This window comes from Gopherus flavomarginatus, chromosome 5 (assembly GCF_025201925.1).
Source record: "Gopherus flavomarginatus isolate rGopFla2 chromosome 5, rGopFla2.mat.asm, whole genome shotgun sequence".
NCBI classification, from domain to species: domain Eukaryota; kingdom Metazoa; phylum Chordata; order Testudines; family Testudinidae; genus Gopherus; species Gopherus flavomarginatus.
This window is the reverse complement of record NC_066621.1, coordinates 27,815,149-27,833,776: the sequence shown is the minus strand read 5'-3', so window position 1 is coordinate 27,833,776 and position 18,628 is coordinate 27,815,149. Positions and strand designations below refer to the sequence as shown.

The 18,628-nt window shown below is 47.4% G+C and overlaps 1 protein-coding gene across 11 annotated transcripts in view; it reads right to left on the bottom strand.

Moving 5' to 3' along the window:
- Nucleotides 1-18,628, bottom strand: part of LZTR1 (leucine zipper like transcription regulator 1) — a 261,156-nt gene that overhangs the window by 56,249 nt on the left and 186,279 nt on the right. For all 11 annotated transcript variants that reach the window (XR_007774752.1, XM_050956118.1, XM_050956120.1 and 8 more), the window contains 2 exons: nucleotides 9,098-9,281; nucleotides 8,198-8,367 (listed from right to left, as the gene is read on the bottom strand). Coding sequence is in view for 10 of the 11 variants with exons in the window: in XM_050956118.1 (XP_050812075.1) it covers nucleotides 8,198-8,367; nucleotides 9,098-9,281 (354 nt within the window). In the remaining variant the exon portion in view is untranslated. The remainder of the gene's footprint in view (nucleotides 1-8,197; nucleotides 8,368-9,097; nucleotides 9,282-18,628) is intronic.

Sequence of the window (18,628 nt, the reverse complement as noted above, 5' to 3'; positions counted from 1 at the left end):
GAAAGAAGACTGAAGGTGAGAGAGATCATCTTGAATAAATACTGTACTTTGGTAGATTCAGTTTTAAACTTTTAAATGCGTGTTTTCACTTTTATTTGCTTATAACCATCTCTACCTTCATTTCTTTTACTTGGTATCACTTAATCTAGGTTCTTTGGTTAAACTCATTTTGCTTTCATCAGCTCTGGGTAAATGCAGTGAGTGTGTGCCTCTAGGAAGCTGACAGGCTGGAGTGTTGCACTGTCTCTGGAGAGGCAGGGAACCTAATACTCTTTCTGAGGGCCCAGTGAGAGGGAATGGACCCTGAAGGATTATGACTTTGAGGTGGATTCAGGGTTGGAAGGGTCCTAAACTCAGCCTGCAAGAAGTAACCAAGTTAGGCAAAGCCAGAGTGAGCCTTGTGGGCTGCTGGCTGGCTGTTGGGGTCAGAGCTCTGGACCAAAGCTGTAGAGTCACAAGACACTCAGGGTTAAAAGGCAGATATTGACCGAACCCCTGACTGGCCTGGGTGAACCCCAAAACATCCCAGAGAAATCTACCCTAGCTACTTCATAACAGGATCTAATATAGTTAGGTATCAATTTGGACAACTTTTAGGTGGAAATGGCTTGACCCTTAACCCTATCTGCAAAGACTATACACACTCTGTGGGACCTCATGAAGGATGTTGTATTGTCCAGGTAGTATGTTACAGCCCTACTATGTCAAAAGGTGTGCCATTTGGCTTTCCCCCTGGTTTGAGAGTAGAGATTGAGGGAGAAAACTGGGCAGGGAAGCAACTGATTTAAATGAAAATCAGAAACAATATTAGGCAGGAATTTGGGGTGAGGTCTATCTTTATGGAAGATCATGTCAGGTGGACCAGCCATAAGGGCTTGTATGTCTCCTACCCTATGAGTTGATGTAGGCAATCTTCATAGACAGTTGATAAAAAGAGCAGGCTGCTTGTGGCTAAAAAGGAGGTCCCATTAAACAGTTAACACTGTGTTGAGGTCTCAGGAAGGAGGAGGCCCTTGGTCTGGGGGGAAAAATATGAATGAGACCCTTACAGAATCTAGCAACTGTAGGGTGGGAAGATACAGTATAACCCTGAATTGAAGATGATGTGCAGCTATTACTGCTAAATGTACTCTTATGGATCTGATGGATGGTCCCAAATGTGTTAGAGCTAGCAGACAGTCCTGAGTGGCAGAAACAGGAACTGACAAGGGAAATGTTCTGGTGCCTAAATAGAAAACCTTTTCCATTTTGCCACATAATTCAGTATAGTAGAGGTTTTTCTTCTATGTCAGAGGTGGGCAAACTATGGCCCACGGGACTGTCCTGACTGGCCCCTGAGCTTCTGGTCTGGCAGCTAGCCCCTGACTCCTTCCCCGCTATCCCCCCTCCTCTGCAGCTACACTGCCACGCAGGCAGCACTCTGGCCAGTGGGGCTGCGCACTCATGCCAGGCAGCACAGCAGTGTGCACGGCATGGTAAGGGGGCTGGGGGGTTGGATATGGGGCAGTGGGTCCTGGGGTGCAGTCAGGGGACAGGGAACAGGGGGGATTGGATAGGGGGTGGGGTCCCGTGGGGACTGTCAGGGGGCGGGGGTGTGGACAGGGGTCAGGGCAGTCAGGGGACAGGGAGCAGGGGGGGTAGGATGGGGGTGGGGTCTGGGGGGGGCAGGGGTCCTGGGAGGGGGCGGTCAGGGCACAGGGAGCAGGGGGGGTTGGATGGGTGGGGGCTTCTAAGGGCGGCAGTCAGGGGGCAGAAAGTGGGAGGGGTCAGATAGGGGGCAGGGGCCAGGCTGTTTCGGGGACACAGACTTCCCTACCCAGCCCTCCTTATAGTTTTGCACCCTGATGTGGCCCTCAGGCCAAAAAGTTTGCCCACCCGTGTGCTATGTACCAAACTGTTCTGGACTTCATTTGAACAGCTCCTTTCAATGGCAGTTAATCAGACAACCACCACACTGTCAGATGTAATGATGAAAGAAGTGAAAGATCTCACTTCTGTTTTGCGAAATCATGTGAGATAGATAGAGGCTGTGTTGACAGGTTCATCAGCTCAGAGTATCAGAACTGTTTGGGCCAAGCTGGGTCTAGTATAATAACTGAGGCTGAACCTTGTCTGAGTTTCCTCAGGATCCTTGGTCTTAAATGGATTGGCAGAAGGCATACATGAGCCCCTGTGCCTATGAGACTACAGAAAGCCTGGACTCAAAACCCCTCTGGAGTAAAAGACATGGCATTTCTTGTTCTGGTCTGTGGCATACAAGTCTATTTCTGGATACCACATTGCAAGGGACCATTAAAGGTTAATTGGCCTGTTAACAACCCTTCAGTCATGGGGGGAAAGGCTGGGGGGAAGGCAACTTGTCGGAGGGGTTGTTAGTGGGATCGTTGTAATAAGCCATAAATCTAGAGTCCTATTTAGTCCATGATTTTTAGGGTCTAGCAAAGTTATAAATTTAAGCTCCTAGGAGTCTCTTTTGAAGATGTGCAGATTTCCTGAGAAGTCAGATAGAGTGATCATTTTCTGAAAAGTGTTCACCCACGTGGTGTTTTTCTCTTTTATGATTTTTCTGTTAGCTCATTCGAGAGCATAGTGCCTCATTTCACTCACATAGTTGTTACTGGGGCATTTAGTGAATTGGATGAGGCAGGCCACATGTTGCAGGACTCTCAGATCTTGAAAGTTGTGTTGGGGAGGGGGTGTCAAGCATTGCAGCCATGGAGATATGTCTACAGGTTTTGCATCTGTTGTTCTGGCAGGGGTTGGGTAAAGATTTGAGTTGATGTGTTCTGGTTTGTGGGGAGCTTGCTTCTAATGATGAGTTTGGAGAAGCTGCGTGGTTGTTCGAAGGCCAGAAGAGGGATTCAGAAAATATTTCTTTCAGGATGTGGTCCCCATAGAGTATGGGTTTAATGCTATCTCATATGGGTTCCAGTGTGGGATGGTAGGTGACAACTACGGGTGTGTAGTCAGAGGGGGGTTTATTTCTGTATTGAAGCAGGTTCTCTCGGGGTATTTGGGTAGTTCGTTCCATGATGCAATCTACTTCTCTAGTGGAGTGTCCTTGTTTGGTGAAAGTGGTTTTAAGCATGTTAAGGTTTACATCCCACTGTAGCACTTCGTGAAGAGCTTCTCCCATCAGTGTAGGTAACTCCACCTCCTGAGAGGCGGTAGCTATGTTGACAGGAGAAGCCCTCTCATCAACATAGTACTGTTTACACTGGGGGTGAGGTTGGGATAACTACGTTAGGTATAAATTTACAGTGTAGTCCAAGCCTCAGTATCCAGGGTCTCCACAATTCAGGACAGGAGGTCCAGGAAGGCTTTAGAATCATCTAGCCAGGGAGGGGGCTGGTGTCTCTTTCTTCTCTGGTGGTGAGGAGGATTCCTTGGGGGATGACGGGGCTCACTGTTATGCCTATCATCTCCTGTTCCTGTGGGCCCACCTCTCATTCCACTGTGGATGGGCTAGTCAGCAAAGCCATCAACAAGCATGATCCATTCCTTTTTCTGCATGTAGGAGAGGCTAAACTACTCCTTCACATGTGGGAGGATGGTCCACAGTAAGGTCAATACAGCCAAACAAGGTGGCATATTTATGGGTATTGACTAGGTTGGGGCTGGTTGGCCTATGCCACTCCAGAGCTGGTTGAAGTGGTGCTCTGAATTTGGGCTCCCCAATATCCTCGAGGTCATTCTCCAATGGCAGGGAAGAAAGATCTCTGTTCAATGTCACCAAGAAGGGATACATCGGCAATAGTGAGGAGGAATATATCTCCTCACTGAAAGACAGTACTGAAGGACTGAATGGTGTAGTAAGATAAGGCCCTGAAATATAAACTCTTGTGTCAGAGGCCTAGTCTGAGGCCTGAACCAAAGTACTTCCAGGCACTGCTAAGCAAAAGTTGGGCTGTGAGCCAGAGGCAGGCCTCACTCATAGAAATTGGCGAAAAGAGGGTTGTTAAAAGCAGGTGTGTTCACACATAAGGGCTAATAAGAGGAACTTGTGCCAAGATGGTACCTGGACAGCCTGATACAAGGACACTCCATAGACACAACAAGGAACAGGATGTAGTGTACTTAGATTTCCAGAAAGCCTTTGACAAAGTCCCTCACCAACGGCTCTTACGTAAATTAAGCTGTCCTGGGATAAAAGGGAAGGTCCTTTCATGGACTGAGAACAGGTTAAAAGACAGGGAACAAAGGGTAGGAATTAATGGGAAATTCTCAGAATGGAGAGGGGTAACTAGTGGTGTTCCCCAAGGCTCAGTCCTCGGACCAATCCTATTCAACTTATTCATAAACGATCTGGAGAAAGGGGTAAACAATGAGGTGGCAAAGTTTGCAGATGATACTAAACTGCTCAAGATAGTTAAGACCAAAGCAGACTGTGAAGAACTTCAAAAAGATCACACAAAACTAAGTGATTGGACAACAAAATGGCAAATGAAATTTAATGTGGATAAATGTAAAGTAATGCACATTGGAAAAAATAGCACCAACTATACATACAATATGATGGGGGCTAATTTAGCTACGACGAGTCAGGAGAAAGATCTTGGAGTCATTGTGGATAGTTCTCTGAAGATGTCCATGCAGTGTGCAGAGCGGTCAAAAAAGCAAACAGGATGTTAGGAATCATTAAAAAGGGGACAGAGAATAAGACTGGGAATATATTATTGCCCTTATATAAATCCATGGTACACCCACATCTCGAATACTGCATACAGATGTGGTTTCCTCATCTCAAAAAAGATATACTGGCACTAGAAAAGGTTCAGAAGAGGGCAACTAAAATGATTAGGGGTTTGGAGAGGGTCCCATGTGAGGAAAGACTGAATAGGCTAGGACTCTTCAGCTTGGAAAAGAGGAGACTAAGGGGGGATATGATAGCGGTATATAAAATCATGAGTGATGTGGATGGAGAAAGTGGATAAGGAAAAATTATTTACTTATTCCCATAATATAAGAACTAGGGGTCACCAAGTGAAATTAATAGGCAGCAGGTTTAAACAAATAAAAGGAAGTTCTTCTTCAGGCAGTGCACAGTCAACTTGTGGAACTCCTTACCTGAGGAGGTTGTGACGGCTAGGACTATAACAGTGTTTAAAAGAGAACTGGATAAATTCATGGTGGTTAAGCCCATAAATGGCTATTAGCCAGGATGGGTAAGGAATGGTGTCCCTAGACTCTGTTTGTCAGAGAATGAAGATGGATGGCAGGAGAGAGTTCACTTGATCATTGTCTGTTAGGTTCACTCCCTCTGGGCACCTGGCATTGGCCACTGTTGGTAGACAGGATACTGGGCTAGATGGACCTTTGGTCTGACCCGGTATGGCTGTTCTTATGTTCTTAACAGGCAGGTGCATCTTAAAGACAGGACAGCACGATGGATAGATCTGTATGTCTGGAACAACATGATCAAAAGGGAGACAGGACCCTAATGAGCTAAGAGACTGTACCTCAGTACCTCAGGAGGGATGAGTAATCTGTCCTGTAACTGTATAAAAGTAGGTCCCGGAGTGCACATCTTTGGCCAGCCTAGGGGGCAGTGGAAAGTCCCGCCACTGACTGAGCTGTGTCCATTGCCAGGGGGCACATATTCATAGTATGTCCTGTAGAGTCTATAGGAAACTATTACTGTGCTTTGTTTGACAATAAACCTAGCTCGGGTTCCTTCGTACCTTACTAGAGTCTATGGTCTTTGGGGGTTCTCTCAGGGTTTGCTGTGTCAGCTATCTGCGCAGAGCCGGGGCAGCACACAGAGGGAACACGCATGCAGCCAACTGTTATCATCATCGAACAAGAGCAGAGCAACACACCGGTAGCTACTGACAACAAATGGGGCCAACTGATTAACTTTCTTGGCTTCATCACAGGCATTGGTACTGGGATCATGGCAGGTCCATTGTTTTTCCCAATTGTTTAAGGGTTTTTTCCTTGGCGAAACATCCCATGTCTTCCCCCTGGGAGTTCCTCTCAGTCTTGGAGTTAGGTGTATGCTCGGACAGGCTACATCAGTGGGTGTCCAGTTTATAAGTGGATGCAGTGCCAGCTTTACTCACTGAGTTGGGGCAGTCAGTAAGAAAGCCAAAGTTCTCAGCACCAGATTTACCAATGCCAAGTCTGTCAATGCCAAGGTGCATAACGCCAAGCTCTTAAGAGGCCGTTGACATCCTCAGTGTCAACTCTGCCTGTGTCCTCTTTGCCTTATTTCCACTGCCTGATCCTGGAGTTTGAAGAGTACTCAAGGGATCACTGGTCAACGTTAATTTAACCATCCTCATTCTGGTCATAATTGTCACATCTGGGGCCAAAGTGACCTGTATGGACTGCTCAAGTAGATGTAGCTTGAGTCATGAATTCCTAGACTTGCAGGTCCTAGTGGAGTTCTTGCACACAAAGGAATTATTCAGGATGTGACTCTCTCCTAAGCAAGAGAGGCATTGGCTTGTCTGTCCATGATAGGGATTAGTTCATTGCAGGACAGGCAGGGTTTGAACTCTGTCACAAGGCATGGGAGCTGGCAAGAAGCACTTTACCCTGCCACACATGGGGTGAGGAGGTGTCACCAATCAATATCCTTTAGAGAACACATTTGATTATAAGAATTCTTCACTAAGCACTTTAAAAGATCTGTCTCTGAAGAGAGTTGCAGGTCAGAGATAAGCAAAGGCAGTAGGGGGAACTGAAGGGGGTTGTGGCTGCTCCGCCTTTTACGGCATTGTGTGGGAGCTATTCAAAATATCTGATCTTCTGCACATGAGGCTTGTGCACACCTACAGTGGGACTACACTGACACATACTTGAAGAGATAGTAACAGAGAAAAAGAAATGAGCTTAAGAAACCAGACAAACTTTAGTAAAGAGAGAGAAATTCCTGTGACAAATGTGTGAATTTTCTGTAATATTTCTGTAAACTATATGCATCTCCTCACTGCACTGGAGGCAGAGGGTTAACATGCTTCTCCTGGAACAGAGCAGGACGCATAAGAGGTTTGGGTCCTGTAGCTGTCTGAGGTGGTAAGAATGAGCCATCATGAGCTGGCTGGAATTGGCACAAAGCAATGAAGAGTCCAGAAAAAATAAATGGGAACCTCAATGACCAAACATGAATCCTTGACAGGAGGCCAGAGCTCAGAGGAAGCAGAGCAGGATGAAGCCCTGGTTCCACCAATATGGACTCTATCATAAGTCTGCCACTCTCATATTAACCCAAAGACTTTCTGTGCTCCAGGCGACAAATAAAGGTTACCTTGCTGGGGAAAGGCTATCTGGTGTTGCTGCAGTTACTTAAGAACATTGCACTCTGAAAGGAGAAATATCTCTTTGTAGGAGTCTGGCTCAGCTAGACTCCCTGAAGGGAGCCACAGAGAAAGAGAGGTGAAATTGTGGAAGCCATGGTCCTGCACCTGGAAAACACTGGGGATCCAAGGGGTCCAGCACAGTAAAGGGGTACTCCCAGGAGACTGGTTAAAGGCTAAGACACAGATCAAACTCTGGGAATCCATGACAGCCACCTAAGAACTGTAGAGGAATTTCAGGTAAAGAGATGTTTTTAGGGCAGTAGCTGTTCCAGCTGCTGCATTAGGGCATGTCTACACTACTAAATTAAATCGATGTACAGCCACCACAGTAATTAAAGTGGTGGTTCATGTCCACCTTCTGTCAGCTGTGCACATTCTCACCAGCAGTGCTTCCACCAACTTAACTGTGTGGGGTACTGGGGGTCACTGACACCTGGAACTCCCCAGGGCTGAAAGCCAACAGAAGATGTAAGTAACGCATGTCCACACAGGCATTGCGTCACCCTAATTACATCTACTAACACCTCTCGCAGAGGTGGAGTTATTAGGTCACTGTAGTGGGTGACTTATATTGGTGGGAGCTACATTTTAGTGTAGACACTTACAGAGTTAGGTCAACATAAGCTGCCCTAGGTCAACCAAACTCTGTAATGTAGACCAAGCCTTAAAGGCATAGGAAGAGGGAGGAAAGGAATCTAATTTAATGCTGGTGCTGAGCCCCAGGTGGAAGTTTAAGTTGCTACCTCCAATTTCAACGTCAACTTCAAAGCCTTAAAACCCACAAAACAACATGATAATATGTTTAGTCCATGAGTCAATGTCTACATTGACTATATTGAGCTTTAATTCTTAATTTTTTATCAGTAACCTTGTTAGTGAAATTCAGTGTTTACCTTTAGTTGCTCCAGTTGAAGCTTGTTAGCATTTTCACACACAATGAGCACATTCTGTAGATCTACAGATGCTTCAATATACTGGAGGCAGAGCTGTTCCAGTCGCGAGAGCTTGAAATTCAGGGCTAGTCTGTACACGTCCATGATAAGCAGTACATCCTGCACATGACCTGTACATCACAAAGGGAAACAATGTCATTCCACAGCTCTAGAGAGCTTCTAATACAAGGTTCTTCAGAGATGTCCAGTGAGGTCAGAAATTTACTCAATCCAATTTCTGATGCCATCAAGAGTAATTAGGATAGCAGAACCAAGGGAGATTACCATTATGATCATCTACATTGATCTCCTGTTTAACACAGGTCACAGAGCTTCCCCAGAATAGTTCCCAAGGGAGATTTTTAGGAAAACATCCCATCTTGATTTTAAAATGGTCAGTGATTAAAGGTTAATTACTCTGTTAAATATGTATGCCTTATTCCTGTCTAAATTTGTCTAGCTCAACTTGTAGCCATTGCACTGTGTTATACCTTTCTCTGGTAGACTGAAAAGTCCATTATTAAAAATTTCTCTCTATGTAAGTCTTATAGACTGTAATCAAGGCACTCCTTAACCTTCTCTTTGTTAAGATAAATAGAATGAGCTCCTTGACTCTGACTACATATCATGTTTTCAAATCCTTTAAGAACTCTTGTGGCTCTTTTCTGAACCCTCTTTGATTTTTCAATATCTTTCTTGAGCTGTGGACAACAGAACTGGACACAGAATTCCAGCAGCGGGTGCATCAGTGATAAATATAAAGATTTGCTCACAAATTGCTAATATTAAATTTTCATATTTTTTTTAAAAAGCCCCTATGGGCCAGGTTTGGTATGCAGAATCCTCCTCCTGCTGTCCTACCTTTGCGTGGGTATTTTATTTTATCTGTGTACAGGAACTGCATGAGCACCTCAAAGGGCTGAGCTTCAGCTTCTCGGATTGTCACTTCCAGCAGAGGTTGCAGGCAGCACAGCTTGACATTGCCACAAATACCCTCGTTCTGGGACAGTGCTTGTCCCTCTTCTTCAATCTCTTGCTTAGATTTCTAATGGGATAGAAAAACAGTAAACAAAGAAGCAAAGGTCTGGGTGTGTCCCTGGGACTGGGGTTGAGAAGGGCTGGTTTGCTAGAAACAAACTGTGTTTGTGGGTGTGCATTTGAGAGACTGTGATGTGATACATGGGGCTTTGCATTGTACTTCCTGGAGATGTGCTGTGGAGTTGGGTCCCTTCATGCCCTGAACTGGTTTTGTGACATTTATCTTGAATTTCTCTGCATTTCAAAATAAAGAGAGCCTCAGCCATGGAGCTCAGCAATGAAGTGTACCATTTTCCCTCCAAAGAGGTCCATAGGGTGCTGGAAAGTCTCCTCTGTGCTCTGTGCACAACTGCATGTACACTGGGCAAAGTGGCTGCAAGGCCTCCAAGTAAACTGCTCTGGTACAGCAGGCCCCCATGACAGACACAGAGATAGCACCACAGCGTTGGATCCTCTGGCACAGGAGGCATCTCAGGCAGATCAGAGGCAGGGGAAGGCGTGGTTGAGATGGTCCTGCACCCTGATGATTCCCAGCTACCACAATGTCCATTAGGGCTAAGGCAGCAGGGGGTGCAAGTTAGTGCAGCCCTGGGATTGCTTTAACCAGCTTGTCTGGCCAATCTGTCCCTTATCAATCTCAGCATAACAGAGGTACAAAGCCTACTCTCTCATCCTGGTGCTGACCTGGGAACCCAAAGTGCTACAGAAAATCCAGACATTCTCAGACTGATCGTTTCACTTCCCTGCAGAAGCACTGGTCACATCAGAAGTGAGATCCTGGCTGAAGCTACTGGAAGCTCGTGGAATCTCCTTCACCAGAGGTGTCCAAAAGGAGGCTGGATAGCCATCTGTCTTGGATAGTTTAGACAGAACAAATCCTGCATCTTAGCAATGGGTTGGACTAGATGACCCTTGCGCTCCTTTCTAACCCTATTGTTTTATAATCTATGAAGCTCCTTGTGACAGGGCATACCTATCCCACACCAGCTCTGTCATAAATATAAAGAAAAGGGTAGCATAAGATCCCTCCTTGGCAGCTGTACTGAATCGCTTTACCTGTAAGGGGTTAAGTAGCTCAAATCACCTCGTTGGCACCTGACCAGAAGGACCAATGAGGAAAGAAGATACGTTCAAATCTGGAGACGAGGAAAGTGGGGGAGAGAATTTGTTTGTGGCTCTCTTTGTTTGTTCCGTTTCCTGATGGATGGAGAGACCAAGCAGGTACATCTCCTGAAAACAAACCTGGAATGAGCCACCTAAAATTACAGAAATTGTAAGTAAGGTAAGGAAATGCGTTAGGTTATCTTTTGTTTTAGCTTGTGAATTTTCCTGTGCTTCAAAGGTAATTTTATTTCTCTTTTTGTAACTGTGAAGCTGAGGCCAGAGGGGAGTCCTCTGTGTTTTAAATATTTTTATTACCCGATAAAGTTACCTTCCATTTTGATTTTGCAGGTGTGATTCTTTTCCTTTTTTCTTAATAATAAAGTTCTTTTTTAATAACTTGATTGATTTTAGTGTCCTAAAAAAATGGTTACCTACCTTTTGTAATTGTTGTTCTTTGAGACATGTTGTTCACGTCCATTCCACATTAGGAGTGCATGCACTGCGTGCACGGACCTCAGAAACGTTTCCCTTAGTGGTTCCCATCAGGTCAGCAGGGGCGCCTCTACAGTGGTGCCTTTATGCTGGTGCATATATATCCCTGCCAACCTGACCCCCTTTCAGTTCCTTCTTGCCAGAGACTTCGAAAGAGGGGAAGGTGGGTGGGAAGTGTAATGGACATGTACAACATATCTTGAAGAACAACAGTTACGAAAGGTAGGTAACTGTTTTTTCTTCTTCGAGTGCTTGTTCAAGTCCATTCCACATTAGGTGACTCATAAGCTTACTATAGGAGGAGGGTAGGAGTCATGGGGCAATTGACTGAAGAACAGCCCTGCTGGTTGACTGTGTAGTGGGCTGTGAATGTGTGCACCAATGACCAGGTGGCTGCTTTACAGATCTCCTGGATTGGGATGTGAGCCAGGAAAGCTGTTGAGGACGCTTGTGCCCTCGTCGAGTGAGCCGTGATCGCTGGGGCTGGAACCTTGGCGAGTTCGTAGCATGTGCAGATGCAGTCTGCAATCCATGATGATATATGTGGCGCTGAGACCGGAAGTCCTTTCTTTCTATCGACTATGGGCAAAAACAATTGCGCCGACTTGCGGAAAGGTATAGTTTGCTCCAAATACAACGCCAGGGCCCTTCGGACATCTAGAGTGTGCAGGCTATGGTGACTCGGGTCCGTGTGTGGTTTAGGAAAGAGTACTGGCAAACAAATGTCCTGTCCCATATCAAATTGTGACACTATTTTAGGGAGGAATTTAGGGCGTGGCCTGAGATGCACTTTGTCCTTATAAAAAATTGTATAAGGAGGCTCCGAGGTTAGGGCCCTCAACTCGGACACCCTCCTTGCCGACGTAATGGCCACCAGGAACGCCACCTTCCAGGAGAGGTGAAGGAGAGAGCAAGAGACCAGGGGCTTGAAAGGGGGCCCCATAAGCTTGGAAAGGACCAGATTAAGGTTCCAGGGAGGGACTGGCAGGCATGAGAACGCGCTCCTCCTTGCCTGTTGATGTAGAACATTGAGGCCAAATTGTCTGTCAGGATTCACACCACAGGTGTGGCAGGAAAACCCCGCAGGCCAGCCAGACCACTCTGAGCAACTTGACATTTATGTGTAACATTATCTCCTCCAGGGTCCACATCCCCTGGGTCCGGAGATGTCCGAGGTGCACCTCCCAACTGAGGTCTGAAGCATTCAACATTACCTCAACAGATGGAGTGGGACTGTTGAACGGGACTCCTTCCAGGACCTTCTTGCGATCGGTCCACCAACACAGCAAGGTGAGAACCACCGGAGGAATGGTTATGGTGTTTTCCAGGTGGCTCCTGGATTGGGAATAGGTCTACACCAGCCATTGCTGCAGGGGTCGCATGCGGAGGCTGGCATGGTAGACCATGTATGTGCAAGCTGCCATGTGGCCTAGTAGGCACAGGCACACTCTGGCCATTGTCAGGGGAAATACAGACACTTCCACGATGAGGTCCGTCAAGTCCTGAAACCTGTCTAACAGCAGGAACACTGTTGCCTGGGTTGAGTCGAGCACAGCCCGGATTAATTCTGTCATCTGAACTGGAACTAATGTGGACTTTTTGTAGTTGACCAGTAGTCCCAAGGAGCAGCACATGGCTTGTAGCGTAGTGACATCACGTTTGACCTGAGCCTTGGAGCTGCCTTTGACCAACCAGTCATCGAGGTATGTGTAAATCTGGATACCCCGATGCCTGAGGTAGGCCACAACTACCGCCATACACTTGGTGAACATCCTTGGTGCTGTAGCCAGGCCAAAAGGAAGGCCGCAAACTGGTAGTGGGCTGAGCCAACCGTAAAATGGAGAAAGCGTCTGTGTCCTGGGATGATCGCTACATAAACGTATGAGTCTTTCAGGTCGCGCGTGGCATACCAGTCTCCCAGACCCAGGGAGGGGATAATGGAGGCCAGGGAGAACATGAGAAACTTTAGCTTCCTTAGGTATCTGTTGAGGTCTCACAGATCCAGGATGGGACGGAGACCACCCTTGGCCTTTGAGATCAGAAAATACTGGGAACAGAAACCCGTGTTCCAGTAAGGAAGCGGGACCTCCTCCACCGCTCTCAGCTGTAAGAGCTTCTAAACCTCCTGCTTGAGAAGATTCTCATGAGAAGGGTCCCTGAAAAGAGGTGGGGAGGGGTGGAAATAAATTGGAGGGTGTAGCTGTGAGTCACTGTACTGAGGACCCAGCGGTCCGAAGTTATCGTTGACCATGCTGGGAGGAAAGGCAGTTGCAAAAAACTGAGAAAATAGGATCCAGGAAACAGACTGGTAGGTTGCCTCTGGATGCACCCTCAAAACGACTTTTTAGTTCCTTGGTTGGAGCAGGTCAAGCCTGACTAGGCAGAGAGTGGAGGTGGGTGGCTCATGCACCATCTGTAGCCCTTAGGCTTTTTGTATGGTGGGACCTGCTGGGTCTGGCTCTCTTGCCCCTGGGGAAGTTGCAGTTTGAACCATTTATGTGCCGGGCCCGGAACGTAGAGCCCCAGGGTTTTTAGGATGATTCGGGAGTCCTTCAGCCCATGTAACTTGTTCTCCATCTGCTCCACAAACAGGGCCTGGCCATCGAAGGAGAGGTCTTGAATCAACTGCTGAGCCTCAGAGGACAACCTAGAGAGAATCAGGTGACTGAGACTATGTAAGAAGAGATGGAACCTGAATCTTTCCCTCCACCCTTCTCTTTTCCCTCTACTAGCTCCAATACTCAGCCTCACTGTCTTCCTGCTCTGCAGTCCCTATCTCTCTATCCCTCTTTGGATGTACGAACTCTTCCCTCCCTTCTGTGTCTCCTAGGCTCTTTCCCTACTTCCTGCAGCCTCTGCCTGCAGGCCAAGCTTGGGTGCGTCCCTCTTTAACAACTCCTGGTGTGGAGGAACTAGGTGAGGGGGCTCCGTGATGGTCTTGTTCGGTGACAACGAGGAAGAGGCTGGTACCACGGGTTCCACAACAACCACTGGTTGCCGTTCCCCTTGGTCTACATGAACTTGCTGGGTCTTATCCCCCGGGGCCTCAGGCACTGGAGGGGGTTGGGTCATTGATGCCACAGGCCTGTCTGAGGCTCCTGATGCCGAGCGGGCAGTCTGGGAGGGCTGGGTGAACCCCCATGGGTGCCGGGGGTACCACAGGCCCAGCCATGGGGCAGGTTTCATTAGCGATGATGCAGGCAGCACTGAGAGTCTAGGAGGCTGCCCCGTGAATTTTGGAGCCTTGCTCCATACCAGAGCCATATGTGGAGCGATTGCTACCCAGTGACCCAGATCCACTGGAGCAGCAATCCTGTGCTTGGTGATAATCACGGTCACATCTAGAGGAGGACCGGTCCAAGCAGGACATGCACTTTCGTGGGGATCTTGGTGCCTGGCGGCACTCATCAGATCCACCACAAGGAAACTGGCAATCCACGCCTCATGCTTCGAGACCAGGACAAGGACCAGGACCGGAACCTGCAGGTAGCATAGGTCAGGCGCCTGGGGGATCTCCCCCCATATGGTGACACTCGTCTTGGGGAACGTTGGCAGTGCCCACGGTTGCGGTCTTCCAATTGTTCAAGGGATCTGTTACGGCTTTCCAGTGACGCAAAGGGCCAGTCCCAACATTCCTGTTAAGACGCGCGTACCTCCATAGGTCTGTGCCAGATAACCGGTGAAGTCCGCCTCAAATCCCTCTGCTGGTACCCAAGGTCTGGTGACTGTAGCAGGCTCCAATGCATTTGCCTCCCTAAATCCAAGGCATGATGGCTTCAAGCAGGTGAACAGTGGTGGGATGTCCCTCGTGATGGGGAGCGGTACCACTGAGGGGAGGATGGACAGAAAGGTCCCAAGGCAGTCTTACTCTGAGGTTTGGGCATGCCAGGGCCAGTGTGGGCGGCACCAGGAGCATCAGGATTTTCTGCGCAGTTTGGAGCCCTTCAGGCATCAAAGGCACCTGAAGCTGATGAAGGCTCGCCTCTGACTTCCAGGCAAGGAACGGGGTGGGCTGCATCGCTCTACGTGAGCTGAGGCCTGACTTCCTGACAGGGGAGATGAGCCACCCATTGTGGGTCTTAGCTCGCCCCCAGCCCCCGTCCTTCCCCTTGCAGGGAGTAGAAGACAGTTCCCTACCAGCTTTCTTCAACTTCTTGGCTGGGGCCGTGGATGGGGATTGGTGCCGGCTCATCGATGGCACCAGTGGGGTACTACACACCAAAGCCATGGTGCTGGGTGCCAACTTGGACCTTTGCTCCAGAGCTGGAGTGAGCACCGACTCCATCAAGAGTGAGTCTGATCTCAAGCTCTTTCTTGGTCCTAGGTTTAAAGGACTTGCAGATTTGGCACTTATCACTCGTGTCCTTCACCAAGACACCTGAGACAGCTACTATGCTGCTCGCTCATGGGCATGGGCCATTTGCAGGGCATGCCCTGTCCTCTGGCTAAGTCCCTGATGGGACTAACAAAACTCTAACTACTGCTAAGGGCTAACTAACTCAATTACTAATTATGTACACTAACTTTACAAGAACTCTAGTTCATACAAATGAAGACTAAGCAACACTAGTAAGAGCAGCAAATGTTTCATGCACCATCACTGGTGGCAAGAAGGAACTGAGGGTGGGGTATGCCAGTGATGCCTCTTACACTGCGCCATGCAGGCACCACTCCAATGAGTGCCAGAGCCTCTCTCCTACGGATACTGCTGAGGGAAAAACTTCCGGCACTAATGCATGTGGCGAGCACACACAACTAATGTGGAATGATATGAGTAAGCACTCGAAGAAGAACTAGCTCTTGTTTTCTCCATACCCTGTCCTTTCTTCACGAGGAGTGTGTCAGATTTATCAGACTTTAAAGCAGAAGCCTTAGCTAATGGGGCTTGTAATGCACTAGATCTCAAGCTAGGATTGCTTCTAGAGCCAGGCAGGTCTGAAGCCGGTCTCCTGGATCTGTCCATTAGAAACAGCTGAAGACAGGTGTTCCCAGATCTCAATGTCCTCTTGGAAGTGGACATACAAACATTCTCAATGATTGTGAAATTCTCTCAAGCAAAACAAACATCTTGTGTGCCCATCATTAACAGGCAGAGCATCCTCGAACAAGGGGAAGTATTTAAATCTGGAGGGCTTACCATTAGCTGTCCCTGTATCAGGGAAGGAAAATACATTTTCCTGGTGAAAGGAAGCTTATCAGAATTTCACTAACAGTGCCAACAGGCAAACTACCTAATTAACTATACTAACTTAACTGGGAAATAACTGAGAAGTGGGGACACATACACACACACTATAAGAAAGACAGTACTGCCTAATAGAATGGACAATGAGCAGCTCTGCCTTGAAGATGGTGAGAGGAACCAAGTGGTGGTTGCCCTGCTCCACCTTTCTGTGCCCTTGGTGCAGGCTACAAAGTCACCCAGGGTATATGTCTTATGATAGACCCAGGCCAATTGGGAACCCCGGAGCAGTAGAAGAGAAATATACTGGCCACTGGATAAGCAGTTTTCTGTTCCTTGAGTGAGCAGAGCAGGGGCTGCTCCAGGCTAATGAGAACACCTGACTCCAATTAACCTGCTAAGAGTCAGGTGAGGCGGTTAAGCACCTGACTCTAATTAAGGTCCCTCTGATGCTATAAAAAGGCTCACTCCAGCCAGGCCAGGGGGAGCCAGAGGAGAGGAAGTGTGTGTGAGGAACTGGGAGTAAGAGATGTGCAAGAAGCTGAGAGTGAGTAGGTATACTGCTGGAGGACTGAGAAGTCCAAGTGTTATCAGACATCAGGAGGAAGGTCTGGTGGTGAGGACAAAGAAGGTGTTGGGAGGAGGCCATGGGGAAGTAGCTCAGGGAGTTGTAGCTGTCATGCAACTGTACCAAGAGGCACTCTAGACAGCTGCAGTCCACAGAGCCTTGGGCTGGGACCAGGAGTAGAGGGCGGGCCTGGGTTCCCCCCAAACCTCCCAACTCCTGATCAAACACAGGAGGAATTGACCTGAACTGTGGCTTCTACCGGAGGGGAAGGTCTCTGGACTGTTTCCTGACCCACAGGGTAAAACTGTGAGGCGAGCAAATCTGCCAATAAGCGCAGGACCCATCAAGGTAGAGGAGGAACTTTGTCACAGTATGGTCATAATGGATGCTCCTGGCCAAAAGACTCCAAACTCAGATGCATGTGCCCCATAAATAGGAATATGGACAAGCATTCAAAAGAGAACTTGTACTTGAACTAGGGCATCTCTCTTAAAAAAAAGACATCCAATCTAGATTTTAAAACTTCATGTGACAGATACTCTACCACATCTCTAAGTAAATTATTCCAATGATTGTTTCACCTTACTGATAAACAAGTGCACCTTATTTCCAGTCTGAATTTGTCTAGCATCAGCTTCCAGCTATTGGATCTTGTTTTATCTTTTTCTGCTAGATTACAGAGCCATCTGCCTGTACAGGGAGATTTCTGATGATACTATGATCAAGTTGCCTCTTAAAATAATAGATAAAAGATAAATAGATTGAGCTTCTTCAGCCTTTTATGTTGCACAAGTTTTAAAGACCACAAATCGTAGCTGTAGCTCCATTCTGAATGCTTTTCCCCCTCCCAAGATCCTTTTTGAGTTTTGGACACCAGACCTGGACATTATATTTCAGTAATGATCTCACCAACACAGTACACAGAGACTATAACTCCTCCTTACTCAGTATTTCCTTTGTTTACACATCGAAAGATCGCATTAGCCCTCAGAGCCACAGCATTATGCTGGGAACTCATGTTCAATTGATTATCCACCATGACTCCTAAGTAATTTTTTGAGTTACCGCTTTCCAAAAGACAGGCTCTATTAATGTGTGTCCTATTAAAATGCATATTGTTTGACTGTACTCAGTTTACTAAGCAATCTGGGTCTCTCTGTAGAACTGACCTGTCGCTATCATTACCATTTCACCAGCCTGTCTCTTTACTAGCTATTTTATATTTTCATACAGATCATTGATAAAGATATTGAATAGTATTTGCCACAAAAACGATCCCTGAGGGACCACACTAGAAACAACCCTAATGGCGACTCCTCATTAACAACTACTTTGAGATTTATCAGTTAGCCATTTTGCAATCTACTTAACATGTGATACGTTGACTGTGTATCAAGCTAACTCCTACACCTCTTGTGTATATATCTCCCTTCTCCTGCTTCATATACCCTGGGGAACCTTGCCATGGGCAGAGAGGAAAGGACTGCTGCTCCTTGGCATCTCTTTTCCTGCTCCCACTTCATAGTGTAATGGGCAGCCAGCAGGAGCAGAACAGACTAGAATTTGCTACTAGCTGCAGAGTTAGTGCAGCAGGTCAGCTTTCTGCCAGTACTGGGCTTCAGGGGAAAGAACCATACAGAGTGGTTGAAGCTGGTTTGAGGAAACTGTGTGAAAGGGAGTTGGGCCTCCCCAGATATACCTAGTGATGACCTTGCAGACAGGATGATTTTAAATGCCTGGGAGGTGATTAGGTACAAGGTGACTGAGGCTATGTAAAAAGAGATGGAACCTGAATCTCTCCCTCCACCCAGACCTCCTCCCTTCTCTTTTCCCTCTACTAGCTCCAATACTCAGCCTCACTGTCTTCCTGCTCTGCAGTCCCTATCTTTCTATCCGTCTTTGGATGTACAAACTCTCCCCTCCCTTCTGTGTCTCCTAGGCTCTTTCCCTACATCCTGCAGTCTCTTATCCCAACTCTCCTGGGAACCCTCTTCTCTTCCCTCGAGTA